The sequence below is a fragment of the Zingiber officinale genome, chromosome 5B, assembly GCF_018446385.1.
Source record: "Zingiber officinale cultivar Zhangliang chromosome 5B, Zo_v1.1, whole genome shotgun sequence".
In the NCBI taxonomy this organism is placed as follows: Eukaryota; Viridiplantae; Streptophyta; class Magnoliopsida; order Zingiberales; family Zingiberaceae; genus Zingiber; species Zingiber officinale.
Genome location: NC_055995.1, coordinates 77,938,984 through 77,954,423, shown reverse-complemented (window position 1 = coordinate 77,954,423; position 15,440 = coordinate 77,938,984). Strand labels below are relative to the sequence as shown.

The following is a 15,440-nucleotide window of genomic DNA, read 5'->3' as shown; positions in this document are numbered from 1 at the left end:
GTATATGATCCATGCGCCCGAGAAAAATGATACCAAGTAACGTATCGTAACACATCCGATTCGACGCGCTACGTGCCACTGCCACCGCGAGTTGGTTTAATCCCGACCAATAAAACGGACTTCCGCGGCTCATTTTATCGTTACGTATCAACAAAACAGCGATATAAACAACGGTATATAATGGAACCAATGCCCGGTAACGTTCCCCTGTAATGGTAAGTGCTTCATTTCCCTCAGTCTCCGTCCCCAAAAGCAAGCTTCGGAGCCGACGGCGAGGAGGAGAAGGCGAACGGAGGCGGAGGAGGAGGAGAGATGGACGTGTTCTACTATTTATTGTTCGGTGGGCTCTCCGCCGTGGTGGCGGTACTGGAGCTGAGCAAGACGAGCAAGGACCGCGTCGCCACTTCTCCGGCCTTCAACGCCTTCAAGAACAATTATCTCGTCGTCTATTCCCTCATGATGTGTTCGCCCTCACTCTCCTTTCTCTCGGATCTTTCCTTTATTACCACAAAAGTCGGGTTTTCCCTATCGATCTGCTCGCCCATTGGCAGATCTGATTCGGCTTTCGCCAGGACGGAAGGCTTCTAGGGTTCCTTTGTGTCCTAAAGTTTCCCTTTCTGTATTGAGATCGTAAATGACTTTTTGGATTTAATTTTTTCTTCTTTCGTTTGTGTTTGAATTAAGTGCCCGAATTTGAGCATCGGACGCCATTTTCTTCGGATCTGAAAGTGTTGGAGTAATTAGATAGCAAACTTTTCTTTTGAGATTATAAGTCCCTCTCCAGGAATTGGGCTGATTTTGGTTTTGTTCCGATTATTTTCAGCTGGTGATTGGCTGCAAGGCCCCTACGTCTACTACTTGTATAGCCAGTATGGCTTCGACAAGGGTGACATTGGGAGGCTCTTCATCGCGGGTTTTGGATCGTCAATGCTGTTCGGGACGATCGTGGGATCTTTGGCTGACAAACAGTGAGGATTTCGTCCATTTTTTTTCGTTTCTCTTCAATTAAGTTTTTCGAGCTCCCCCTAAAGGCACGAGCCATAATTGTGATCGAGTGCAGGGGGCGTAAGCGGGCTTGTATAACATACTGCTTGACGTACATTCTTAGTTGTATCACTAAGCATTCTCCGGAATACAAAGTGTTGATGGTGGGACGTATACTGGGAGGTATTGCTACGTCTCTGCTATTCTCGTCATTTGAGTCATGGCTTGTTGCAGAGCACAATAAGGTGAAGTTGGCGGATTATCTATCCTAATTCCTTTGATTGTTCGACATATCCTAGGTTTCTTTGTTTATTTGCATTTGTTAGATTGACGTTCACTTCAGTTATCAGTCATTATTTTCTATGGCTTTTTACATATATAACCTTCAAATTTTGTAAAATTGTGTATTCTCTTTCACAAAAGTTGATGGCCTATTCTTATCCCTCTAAGTATTCTAGTGTCTGAAATTCACCACTACTGGCAACTTATTTTCAGATTTGTCCAACTAACATATGGTAAACATATTTTGACCATGGTTGCTAATGGTTTAAAATAAAGGTGTGAATTCCTTGAATGCCTTTTAACCATTAATGAAAGTTTGCCCTTTATTTGTTAATAAAGTTAATGCCAATATGAATTTAGCTATCATGTTACTAGTCCTCTACAATTCATCCATTACTCAAACTCAACATTGCTAATCATGATTATATATATATATGATTCAATATTATGAATGAGTAGGTGTTTGAAGTGTTTTGTATTTCTGATGCATACTTTGCTTTGTAATTGTTTTGAATATTACTTTTGATATAGCAATGGAGGGTTTAAATTCATAAGGCCAATCCATCTCAAATTGTCGGGATTTGATGGTAATGATGATAATGTGTGTCAAAGACCTTCAAATTATTCGGCTGAAATGCTGCTACCTCAACAATAATGAAGGAGTTCATCCCTGTAACTCTAGTTGCAAGATCACATTTCAATACCAATCTATTATTTGGTTGCAAATGTCAACCAATATCCAAAAATTTCCCTTTTGGTTTCTTTCCTCAACATGATTGTTATGGATCAGATGTCTTAACTTTGAGATATCAAAATTTTACTATGATATAGTCTTGGATAGAGTTCAATGGATGGACAAATTCGATCTAGGGGACACTAAGTAGTTGTAACTCACAACTTTGTTGTGTTTGTTGTTGCATTGTAGTTTTTATTTCATCTATGATAAGAAATTTAGCTAAGTTATTGATTAGTAAGATGATATTAAATCAATATAATAGTTGTTTGCTGTATCATAGTTGTTGTTCTATTGATTGGTAAGGTGTTATTAAATCAATTTTCTTTCTTCTTTGTTCAAATATAGCATTTGAATTACTCAGGGCTGAGATCTAATGTCACTAGTCCATTGGCCTACTCGATCTTGTGACTGTTTTTTCTAATTTTTGTTCTGATGCATTGGTTTCTCCATTATGCAGAGAGGTTTTGAACCACAGTGGTTGTCCATAACTTTCTCTAAAGCAATATTTCTCGGCAATGGCCTTATAGCCATTGTTTCTGGACTATTTGCCAATTTAGTGGCTGATACCTTGGGATTTGGTCCTGTTGCTCCATTTGATTCTGCTGCATGTTTCCTTGCCATAGGCATGGCTATTATCCTGTCATCTTGGAGTGAAAACTATGGAGATCCATCTGACAGCAAAGATTTAATGGGACAGTTCAAAGCTGCTGCTGCAGCCATTGCTTCTGGTAAGCTTTTTTTTACTCTCATCAAACAGTTGTCTCAATTTTACCAAAGATGATATGTGTGAAAATTTTTATTAATACCAGATGAGAAAATTGCTTTGCTGGGTGCAATACAATCTCTTTTCGAAGGTTCCATGTACACCTTTGTGTTCTTGTGGACTCCTGCATTGAGCCCAAATGACGAGGAAATTCCTCATGGCTTTATTTTTGCTACATTCATGTTGTCTTCAATGTTGGGGAGTTCCATTGCATCTAAGCTGATGGCCCGAGCAACTCTTAAAGTTGAAAGTTATATGCAGATCGTGTTTGCAGTCTCTGCTTTCACTCTACTGCTTCCAATTATTTCTACTGTAAGTCTCTTCTGAGTTTCCACCAATATGAAACTTTATCGTTTTGTCTGTGTAACTTTTGTGCTAATGCGAAACAGTTCCTAGGTAGCATATCTTTTGGAAGCTCGATTCAACTCCTTGGATTTTGTGTGTTTGAGGCCTGTGTTGGCATATTTTGGCCATCAATGATGAAGATGAGGTCTCAGTACATCCCCGAGGAGGCTAGGAGCACCATCATGAACTTCTTTCGCATTCCCCTCAATCTATTCGTCTGTATTGTACTCTACAATGTAAGCACCAAATCTTTATGTTTACTGTCCGATAGTAATTAGAGGATAACCATATTCTAAAATAAATAAATCTTCGGTTGGCATAGTCATATATGTCCTTGCTAAGTACTGATTCCTGGTTCCATGTTTATCTTGAAGGTAAATGCTTTCCCAATCACTATCATGTTCGGCATGTGCTCAATTTTTCTTTTCATGGCTTCAGTCTTGCAAAGGCGACTCATGGTGGTTGCTGATACCTACAAAAGTAATGTTTCATTCTCTGATATGGTTATATACACCGGCCTATACCTCTTTTGCTTCTACCTAATGTCTTCGATCAGCGAAACGTTACCGAACTAGTGTCTTGAGGAAGGATTTAAACTTCAAGGATTCTCATTGCTTGTTGCTTTCTTCCACAGAGCCACAAGATTGGACAGGTCTGAAGGAGATTGATGCTGAAGCAGAAGCACTCGTCTGACAATCGATCTTTCATATTGCTAATAACCAGATGTAGATGCTGACACTGGAACGAAAAGAAAAGTGACCGACATGTCGCAAAAGGAGTTTGTTCCCTCTTTCGCTCTACTTTTAGCAGGAAAACTTCGATCGAATATCAATATAGATATATGCTTAGTAAACTAGACAAACAGTCATTCTGCATTCTATGTATTGAATTCTGTTACTAATCTATTCATGATCTCATGCTTTTCTGTTTTTATAATTGGTGCATAAACACAGGCATCTTACAGTGTTCGACATGTATTATTGACTGTTACTACTAGCTAATAAAAAAAATTTGTTGTTTTGACAAATCTTAGAGGCCATTAGATAGCATTTCTCCGCTGCTTATGTATAATGTTATTTATTATATTAACATGTAAAAGGGTGGCAAAATAAGATGGATGGATAGAATGACACGAGTTTACGATGCAGCCAGGTCCAAAATGGCCCGATTGGGTTGGCCGGACTATGACAAATCAAATGGGTAGAGGCAAGTGGACTAGACCCTTTTATTAATGTCTGTGGTAAACACATCTTGGGATTTCTCATGCATTCAGGTTTAAAATAAAAAGAGCATATTAAATTTGTGTACTGCGCTTGAATTACAGGACTGGATCATTACGTGGATTGTCACTTATCTTTGAGATTTATTTTAGTTATAAAATCAAAATTTAAAATAGTGGCGTAAATCCTGTATAAAATACATAAGATTTTAGAGTGATCTTCTGTAATATATAACCCAAATTTAATATGAGAGGATTTTATGAGCTCCAGCGACAGTGTAGTTGATTGTTCAGCTGTCAAAGTCTGATTGTCATCTAAAAGTGTTTGTAACAGTGAATTGATAGAACTTACGGTTTTTCCTAACCTCATTAATTGTAGGAGCGAAATAAGAATTAGAGAAAAAAATACCAACCTATGAGTATCAATCTTTATTTTATCAAAAACATAATATAAATAAATAATTTAATTAAAGAGTCATGCCTTTATCTTTTAATATTATTGATCCGATGATAAGAGGGAGTCCGTCCGGTTGGTAGGTCAAAGTGATCAGCACTCGACAGACGTCTGACCGGGCAAATTACCTTCTTGATGAGCAGGAGGAATAGCCGACCCAGCATCTCGACAGCTCAGCCTGACGTCGAGTTTTCAACGCTCATAAGACAAAGCAGGAAGAGACGAAGGCCGAGCGACCATCCCGCTCGGCTAAACAGTAGATACGGCATCAATCTTGCAATTAAGGCTCAGTCGCTCAACATGATGGATCCGGACATCAGATCACCGGCCGAGCGGGCATCCGCCTGGAGGGCGTTAGCCGACGTGGCCTCCGCTCGGCCTGGGTAAGACGCCAGCCGAGCGGTTCCTCCGCTTGGTCCGGTAAAGGACAGAGAGAGCGATTGGCGAGATCTTCCTAGGGACCAGTGCCGGCGACAGGGGCATGGTCAGCAGCACGGTCAGACAGAGAATCGTACGGTGGAAACTTCCACTGTCACGTCAGAGATATACTCGTGCTACTAAGGTAGGGCGACAGACACGCTTTTCTAACACATCCATTTCAGGTATGCTTTGAGGAGCGTGCACGCGCCTCTGGGGAGCCCTATATAAGGACCTCCAGATTTCGACGGAGGTATGCATACATATATACTGTAGCTACAGTTCTCGTTTCTTCTGGGTTCTACTCCTTTTTTGTTGGAGATCTTATTTGAACGTCGGAGGGCCATCGTCGGGGAACCCTTCCCCGGCTCGGCGTTATATTTGCAAGTCCACGTCAGCAGGAGACTAGCACCTTCAGAGTCCTCAACACGTCAACAAGAGCACCACGTCCCCAGCATCCATCGACTTAACTATGAGACAGAATCAATTATCAAAAAAAAAAAATTATAAGAAAAAAATAAATGAAAAAATATTTGCTTATGGAAAAATAAAAAATTAGATCAAGATATTTCTTAAATCAAGATTTCCCTTTTATATAGGAATCTACTTTATTATCAGCCTATTAATAATAATAAATTAGATTAACAAAATCTACATATTAAACTCATATTTAATAATCTAAAACACAATAACTAAATTAAATCATATTAAACTCATATCCAATAATTCAATAATCCGAAACCTAATAACTTAAGTTAAATCACAGTTCGAATATAGCATGTCAACCTACATATTAAATCCAACACAAGTTGCTCTTTGACACGCCAGTCGCGGCTGTGAAAGAAACACACAGCAGACAAGAAAGACAACTGACGATCCTTCCCCCCACCGAGTGTTCGATCAGATGTCAACGACAAAAAAAATATCCTCCCATTCTTCTCTGGCTAGCTCGTCTGCTCGTCGAGGTTGCCGCAAGTCTCGCTCGCTAGCTGTCCACGCGGAGTGGGGCCGAGGGGCGCGGGGGGATGGTGGGAGCTAAGAGACGCCGTCGCTCGTTGTCTCCGTCGGCAAACGTAAAGCGCGAGGTAGGCGACGGCTTGTTGTCGTCCGAACTCGTCGAATGTAGCGTCGAAGGCGACGGCGAGGTTGTCGGCTCACAGTCTCGATTTCTCTTTTACTTAAAAATCATTTTCTGACTTGGTCAATAAAGAAATCGACAGGGCAGGCGAAAAGAAAAAAGGGAGCCTGGAATACTAACAGAAACAGCCTATTCATTTATTATTAAATCGGTCTTACTTTATTTTTATTTTTAAAAAATATCTCTAATTTTAATATTGCTTTAGGATTACAATACCAAGCAACAGAAACAATACTATAGTAGCCCGAGGCAATACTACAATCGTAGTACGTCTTCTCAATTTTTTAATAAGAATCTAAATATTAAATTTTAATTTTGATAAATTAATAGATAATATTTTTTTAATAGATGGATGATCTAAAAATACTAAGTTAATGGGTCATCTACTGTGAGTATTTCTTGATTTATCTTGATGGCTAGTAGAAAATTTTCGTAGGATCATCGGGTCAAGATTAACTTGTTTGACTAAGCTTAAGTTGGCACGATCTTGACTTTTAATATTTGATAATATGTGAGAGAGAAGTTAGGTATGTTAAAGAAGAACCAGACATTTAACTCAGAAAGTCCTAACTGAAGCTAGACAACGAGAAATCCTAGCGGGTTAGGCAGTGAAATCCTAGCGGACTAATTTTTTTTTTTGCAAGGCAAATGACTAAAAAAAGGAGTGTCCGGGCGCCTGGACCAACTTTGCCTGGGCGGCCCGCCAAGCACCCGGGCGGTCTAAGCGCCAGGACCAGCTTCGCTCGAGCGGCCCACCAGAAACCCGGGCCCAGAGCTGGTCTAGGCACCCGAACCAAAAATTTTATCCTGAAGCTGAATTAGAGCGCGACGACTGGCCAAATCTACATCAATGGTCCAAACGCCCGGAGGGGTTTCGGGCGCCCAGAGGTGGATAAACTGTTGGAACCCCAAGTTTGTTTTGATGTGATCAAATAAGTTAAGTTAGGTCCTGTTTGGTTTAACCCCTGTGTTTAAGTGTACAGGAGCTTAGGAGTACAGGAAGCCGAGCGGAAGACGCGGCTAGCGAGAAGGACGGCATGGGGAGAGCCGACGGGCTCGGTGCGTCCGAGGGACGAGGTGCCGCGGAAGAGTACACCGGTGTACGAGAAGAATGTACGCGACGTTCGAGAGACGAGAAGCCGAGGAGGAAGGCTGCTCGAGGAGAATGCCGGAAATTGGGTTTGGGTAAGTCCTATTCGGATGGCGGAGATCACTCAAGCAAGCGGAACCAATGTGGAAGAACCGAACCGAGACAAGCAGAACTAGAGCAAAGGATCAGGACCGAAAAAGTCAACATAGTTGACTTTAAGGGTCTGGGCGCCCAGACCTATTCCAGGCGCCCGGAACCTCGATTTTATCAGGATCTACGTGTACGTTGACCGACGCATCGGGGATAGAATTCTATCCCACTCCAGACGTCCGGAACCCTTCCAAGCGTCCGAAACAGTGCTATAAATATAGTTTTGATTTTAGTAGTTCAGATAATAACTTGTAATTCATTTCTTTATGTTCTACTTTTATTTGTGAGATGTTAACGTTGAAAGAGGCTACTCAGTCCGAAAAAGATCATCATAAAAGCGCACTTCATTTTCCTTGGATTATCAATCTTCTGATTGCAATCCAAGTAAGAATCCTTGTGTTTCTGTCTCTATAATTAGTCTCTTAGTTTCTTTTTATTACAAGTGTTCTTTATTAAGCTATAAATCGAGAAAGGGTTGAGTTTGTTTTTTCAGGGCAATTCACCCCTCCCCTTTTGCCAGCCACCAAGGGACTAACATAAACTTGGATCAAATTTCGACGAGAGATCACCATATCAGCAACAGTCCAGGCGCCCGGTGGGGTCCAAGCACCTGAAATGAGCCTATATAAAGGCCTTCGACCAGCAACTTCGGGCTAACATCTATTACAAGTTTCATTCTTGCGTGCTGCTCCGAAAAGGCTACGACGACACAGAAAGGCTGCTTTGAAGTTTAAAGAACGAAAGATTTCAAATTTCCTTTCTGTTTATCAGTAACAATTAATTTTAGTTCTTGTACTCAATCTTCGTAACTCATTATTCGAACTGATAGTGATTTTCCAACAAAAGCGATCGACGATCACAGACGTTAGAGTAGGAGTCGTCACATGCTCCGAACCAAGTAAAAAATTACTTGTGTTAGTGTATTCTTGCCTTCGTTCATAGGTTTTAAATCGCAATTTTTGACGAACGCTATTCCCCCCCCCCCCCCCCCCATCTCTAACATCTTAATGACCCAACAAGTTTGAGGCGCCTCGAATGGCTTGGAGGCACCCCGAAGTAGATAGAATTCGAAGATAAATCTTCAGCCTTGGAGGCGCCTCGGGTGACTTAGAGGCACCCCGGATCAACATTGGAATTGTTGGAGTGTATACTAAAAGTCTAGCTTTTGTAAACATTTATTTGAATAAAAGAATCACATTGGTCAATATCTGCATTTATTTATTAAATGTAATTGTTCAATTAATTTATATAGTAGACAACATGGAGTGTGGTGTCACACTCAGAAGATCATGTTGTCGGTTCTCTATAAATTATAAACAGTTGATCGCGACTAAGATAGAGAGGAACAAACTATCAGTATAGTCGTAGTGTAATTAAGTATTAGTTTATCTTGACTAATAAATTACATTAATACACTTTAAGTGTATTGAGTAGGATCATTTAGGTATGTTCTTTTTGTACTGACTTAGTAAAAGAACTAAACCTTAGTTATTATGGAAGTGTGTGCTCTTAATCCTAATATAATAACATGCACATATATTTAATATTTATTTCTTTGATTTATCAAAGGGTGAGGTTTGGCTCGATAAATCAATATGCCCGATAAGTTGGGAAATGATATTACTTATAGTGTGTGTTGTTGATTATAAAAGGAATCTGTGTCCTAGTTATCTAGGTTGAGAATGTCCCCAAGAGGAGCTCATAAGGATTGTCATGTTAAACCCTGCAGGTGGACATAGTCCGACATGACAATAAAGTTGAGTGGTACTACTCTTGGTGCTAGATATTAATTAAGTGAGTTGTCAGTAACTTACTTAATTAGTGGACATTCGTAATCTTAAACACAGGGAGACTAACACACTCATGATAAGAAGGAGCCCATAATGTAATTTGGGATTGATGCGGCAGTGCGGTAATAACTCTCTAGTGGAATGAGTTATTATCGATGAACTTGAGTTGTGTATTCGGGGCGAACATGGGATACTCAAGCTCATCGGAAGGCCAAAACTAATTTCTCCTCTAGGTCCCTGTCGTAGCCTTATTATAACCTCAAGTCCATCCAAATGTAAGGCTCTTCTTGGTGTCCAAGAAGGGGGTCGGACAATTACTTGGTGACCAAGCAATGGCCGGCCACATCCTCTTGAAGGGGCCGGCCCTATAGCTTGGTGACCAAGCTTGTAGGGGCCGGCCATAATAATTCAAAAAGGGAGGGTTGTTTTAAATTTTTAAAATCTTCTCTTTGTAGAAAACTATAAGTTTTAAAAGAGAGATTTTAATTTTTAAAACTTTCCTTATTTGAATTAGGCCACATGTTTAAATAGAGAGTTTAAAAGATTTTAAAACTTTCATTTTTTTAACCATCCTTATGGTTTAAGAAAAAAAAAGGAAAAGAAGTTTTAAAATTTAAATTTTCTATCACCATGTTAAAAAAAGGAAATTTTATAAGAGAGTTTTTAAATTTTAAAACATGGTTTTAATTTTTAGAAACTTTCCTTTTTAAACTCATACTTTAGGAAAGAGAGCTTGTAAATTTTATAAGAGGATTTCTTCTTGTAAAATTTTTAAAAATTATTTTTCCTTTCCTTTTAATTGTGGCCGGCCACCTTGCTTGGTGCCCAAGCAAGGGCCGGCCAATAGGATTAAACCAAATTCAATCCTAAACCAAATAGGATTGATCATAACCATTGATTGGTGATTGATTCAATCAAGAGGAAAGAAAAGGAAAAATAAAAAAAGAAAAGGAAAAACTCTTGGATGATTTTATTTTTTGTAAAAGGTTTTTCCTTATTTGCCTTGGGCAAGTAATATAAAAGAAGGGGTGAAGGGACTTCATGAGACACAACTCTTATTCTTTTGCTTGGGTGATCTCTTGGTGGCCGGCCCTCTCCCTTCTTCCTCTCCCTTTGCTCTCTTCTACTTGGTGGTGGTGGTGGCCGGATTTTAGAAGAAGAAGGAGGAAGCTTTTGGGTGGTGTTCATCTTGGAGGATCATCGCCCACACGACGTCCAAGGCGAGGCGAGGAATACGGCAAAAGATCTTGAGGCCATTAGCTTACAAAGAGAAGGTATAGCTAGTATTTTTCTTCCGCATCATACTAGTTATTTTTCTTTGTATGAATTCTAAATATAAGAGGCAATTAGATCTAGTTTATCGAATTTATTTTTTGATTTTGTGTTTTCTTCTTTTTCAAATTTGTGATTCGATTGTTCTTTTTTGTTAACCTAAAGTTATTTAAGGAAATAAATATTAGCTTTCCTTAAAAAGGCTTTGCCTAGGCGGTGGTGGTTGCTCCCATATCCAAGAAGGTCATGTGCCTCGCCATGCAGTCCTGGAAGCCAATTTTGGAAATTAATATTTATGGAATTAATAACTTAGGTAGATTTGAATCAATAGTGTTAAATTCCGCTTGCGATTCAAATCTAAACCATTAAGAACAGATAAGTTAAATTTGGAATCAATGATGTTAAGTTCCGTCTGCGATTCCTGATTTAACTTCTAAAGAACACAATAGGTTATTTAAGGAAAGGTTCGGCACTTGTACAAAAAATTTTGTACAGTGGAACCGGTACGTTTTCCTAGGATTAACCAACAATTGATATCAGAGCTAGGGTTTGCCTCTGTGTATTTTTAGAATTCAAATAGGTTATGCACATGTCATACATAATTTAGGCAGGAAAATAGTAGGATGTGCTAACTCTTTAGTTGCAGGCTCCAACTATTATGGCTTATTGATATTTGTGTGCATGATTGTATGTATAAAATACAGCAGGAGCTGTATTATTTTTAGAATTTTATTTTTGTTCAATCTAGAATAGATGTACATTCCCTCGTGGAATATAGGATCAACATATGTAAAATTCTATTTTTGTCGCGAATCGGATTCTTGCGAGGCGAGGTACTTTCGGAGCACTAGAGGCGCAGCGGAATAAGAAGCAAGAAGGATGCGACAACTCGACCCGATGGCGGTGGCTAAAGATGGCAGCAGCTAGGGTTGGAGCATACTGAAGACAGTAATGGAAAATGCCATAATAGTTGGAAAATTAATTTCCAAATTTATTGCTTTTATTTACTGTGATGTTTATATGCATGTGATGAATGCTAGCATAGGTTAAAATCCTCATTTCTAAATAACTAAGTGGGAGAGGGATTTTAATAAATCTCATGGTCTCCATTACTGGTTTGTAAGTGATGCAACAAGCTTGCGTGTTGGCTCTGAGTGCCTCCCTCCACAACGGATGGGTTTGTTGCGGATCACTAGATCAAACTTCTTTTTATGGATGGTTAAAGGAAATTATTTAGGGGCGTGTGATCTTCTCCAACTGAAGGGGCACAATCCTATTTAATGGACTTAGTATCAAGTAATGGTATACACTTAGACGCATTCAATAGTATCCTCCCCAACGGAGTCACTGCTATTGTCTTGTGTGACCAAAGTGAAACCAACTATTAATTTTATTTGTCATAAAGTTAGGATGACAAGATAATAAAATTAATGGGTTACACCCTCCTCTTACAAATGATGAATTTGTATACGTCCACACTAACGTGGCATGCAATATTCACGGTGATTTGAGGTGTTGGTTAATTTAAAATAGTATTGTTTGAGGAATCAATATTATTCTAAATTTAGAGTCTTGACCAAAGTTTACTTTTGTGATTCTTAGGATGACTTTCAACCCACTAGCCATTATACTAAAAGAGAACAAACTTACTGGTCCCGACTATATTGATTGGAAAAGAAACCTGGACATAGTTCTTACTGCTGAAAGATATAAGTTTGTACTGACTGAGGCTTGCCCTGATGCACCTGACGGTGACTCTACCCCAGAGGAGATTGAGTATCATAAGAAATGGGTAAAAGCTGATGAGATGGCGCGGTGTTACATTTTGGCATCAATGTCAAATGTATTGCAACATCAGCATCAAGATTTACCAACAGCTTATGATATAATGAACAATCTCAAAGAACTCTTTGGGCACCAGAGTCGGACTGCTAGGCAAGAGGCAATGAGGAAGTTAATGACAGCCACCATGTCTGAGGGGACACCCGTAAGGGATCATATCCTCAAAATGATGGCTTATCTTAATGAAATACAAGTCCTTGGAGGAGAAATCGATGGGGAAACCCACGTCGATATAATTCTCCAAACGCTACCCAGAAGTTTTGAGCAGTTCCGCCTGAACTATAACATGAACAAAAGAGAGTATACGTTGGCGGAACTTCTGACAAAACTACAGGCAGCAGAAGGAATATTTCGTCACAGTTCTCATATTCACTATGCTGAAAATGGTTCTACTTCTAAGTCGAAAGGCAAGAAGAAGAAGAAACAAGTCTTTTCAGCAAAGAAGGTGAATAAACCTCAGAGTACAGGACAGAAAGCTGGAATGAAGAAGCCGAAGGGCAAGTGCTTCATCTGCAAGCAGTCTGGACATTGGAAAGCAGATTGTCCTCGTAGGAACCAGAACAATAAAGGTATATCTCATACTCTAGTAGTTGAAACATGTTTAGCAGTGTTATCTACTAGCACCTGGTGTGTAGATACGAGAGCCACTGATCATGTCTGCAACTCTTTGCAGGGGTTCCAGGAAACCCGGCGACTATTTGATGGAGAGATAACTGTCTACATGGGCAATGCTACTAAGGTGGCGGCTGTTGCAGTGGGAGACGTCTACTTATCTTTTGATAGGAATAGAAATTTGATTTTAAGAAATTGTCTTTATGTACCCAATTTTAGAAAGAATTTAATTTCAGTTTCTAAACTGTATTTGGATGGATATTCAGTCTCTTTTAGTAACAATGTCGTTATAAAGAGAAATAAGGTGATTATCTGTTCTAGTGCATTAGTTGGCAATTTATACACTTTAAATCCAATTTCTCCCACAAAGCAAAATATGAAAATTAATAACACATCTTCTAACTCTAATAAGAGAAAAGAACCTTCGGAAATGAACCAAACATATCTTTGGCATCTAAGGCTTGGACATATTAACTTAAGTAGGATTCAAAGGCTTGTAGCAGATGGACTATTAGGTTCATTAGAGTTGGAAAATTTTTCAACATGTGAATCCTGCTTGGAAGGAAAAATGACCAAGAGACCTTTTAAGGCCAAGGGGTATAGAGCCAAAGATGCGTTAGAATTGGTTCATTCTGATTTGTGTGGTCCTATGTCTATCCAGGCAAGAGGTGGTTATGAATACTTCGTCTCCTTTATAGACGATTATTCAAGATACGGATACATTTACCTGATGCGTCGCAAGTCTGAATGCTTTGATAAGTTCAAAGAATATAGGGCTGATGTGGAGAAACGTCTTGGTAAAAGTATCAAGACACTACGGTCTGACCGTGGTGGCAAATACCTCTTTGGAGAGTTTAGGAATTACTCATGAGAAGTCGAGATTCAATCCCAATTGTCTGCACCTGGTACACCCTAGCAGAATGGTGTGGCAGAATGAAGGAATAGGACTCTTATGGAAATGGTTAGATCAATGATGAATTATTCAGAATTACCAAATTCGTTTTGGGGATATGCCTTAAAACAACAGTGTACATTCTGAATATGGTACCTTCTAAAACAGTTCCTTCTACTCCCATGGAATTATGGAATGAGCGTAAGCCTAGTCTGAATCATATCCGGATATGAGGTAGTCCAGCACATGTGCTGAAGGGAGATACTGACAAGTTGGAATCACGTACAGAAGTTTGTCTGTTTGTGGGATATCCAAAGGGAACGAAAGGTGCTTTGTTTTATAATCCTAAAAATCAGAAGATCATTGTTAGCACCAATGCTCGATTTTTATAAGAAGATTATGTAATGAACCATAAGCCCATGAGTGAAATAGTTTTAGAAGAAATTAGAGAGGACACGTCTATTTTAGTACCAACAGTACAAGATGAAGTACCACAAGAAACTGCAACACGTGTCACACATGATACACAGCCAGAGACAGTGCCTTGTCGTAGTGGGAGGGTTGTGAGGCAACCTGAGAGATTCATGTTTTTGGGTGAGTCTTCGGACTTGATCCCAGATAAACATGAACCAGATCCCCGAACATATGATGAAGCACTCCAAGATTTAGATGCAGTATCTTGGCAAAAGGCAATGAATTCCGAAATAGAATCTATGTATTCTAATAAGGTCTGGGAGCTTGTAGAACCATCTAATGATGTAAAAGTCATTGGATGCAAGTGGATCTACAAAAGGAAAAGAGGGATAGATGGGAAGGTGGAAACCTTCAAAGCAAGGCTTGTTGCGAAAGGGTATACTCAGAAAGAGGGAATCGACTATGAGGAGACTTTTTCGTCGGTAGCCATGCTTAAGTCTATCCGGATACTCTTATCCATTGCTGCTCATATGGATTATGAGATTTGACAAATGGATGTCAAGACAGCTTTCCTTAACGGAAGTCTTGAAGAAAACATCCATATGAAGCAACCAGAAGAGTTCATTGAAAAATGCAAAGAGAATCTAGTGTGCAAGCTTAATCGGTCCATTTACAGATTGAAGCAAGCTTCAAGATCTTGGAACATCCGGTTTAACGAAGTAATCCAGTCATATGGATTTATTCAGTGTCCGGATTAGTCTTGTGTATACAAGAAGTGTAATGGAAACATGGTGGTATTTCTTGTACTATACGTAGATGATATTTTGTTAATTGGCAACAATGTCAAGGTATTATCGGACGTAAGGGTATGGTTGTCCAAACAATTTGATATGAAGGACTTAGGAGAATGTGCACACATTCTTGGGATCAAAGTTATAAGGGATCGCAAGAAAATAATGTTGTATCTATCCCAAGCTTTATATATAGATACAATCCTTGCTCGTTTTAGCATGCAAAACTCCAAGAAAGGTTTCTTACTT

General features: G+C 39.4%; 1 protein-coding gene across 2 annotated transcripts; it reads left to right on the top strand.

Annotated features, from left to right (window-relative positions):
• The first annotated feature begins 211 nt into the window (after nt 1-211).
• On the top strand, nt 212-4,043 carry LOC121984608 (molybdate-anion transporter-like). Of its 2 annotated transcripts, none has more exons than XM_042537620.1 (8): nt 212-463; nt 824-968; nt 1,061-1,229; nt 2,460-2,730; nt 2,812-3,077; nt 3,155-3,346; nt 3,485-3,590; nt 3,745-4,043. In XM_042537620.1, the coding sequence occupies exons 1-8, from the start codon at nt 313-315 to the stop codon at nt 3,801-3,803; spliced, it is 1,359 nt and encodes a 452-aa protein (XP_042393554.1). In that variant the 5' UTR covers nt 212-312; the 3' UTR covers nt 3,804-4,043. The 2 variants fall into 2 exon arrangements, with proteins under 2 accessions (XP_042393554.1, XP_042393555.1); XM_042537621.1 differs by having other exon boundaries at nt 223-736.
• The last annotated feature ends 11,397 nt before the right edge of the window (nt 4,044-15,440 follow it).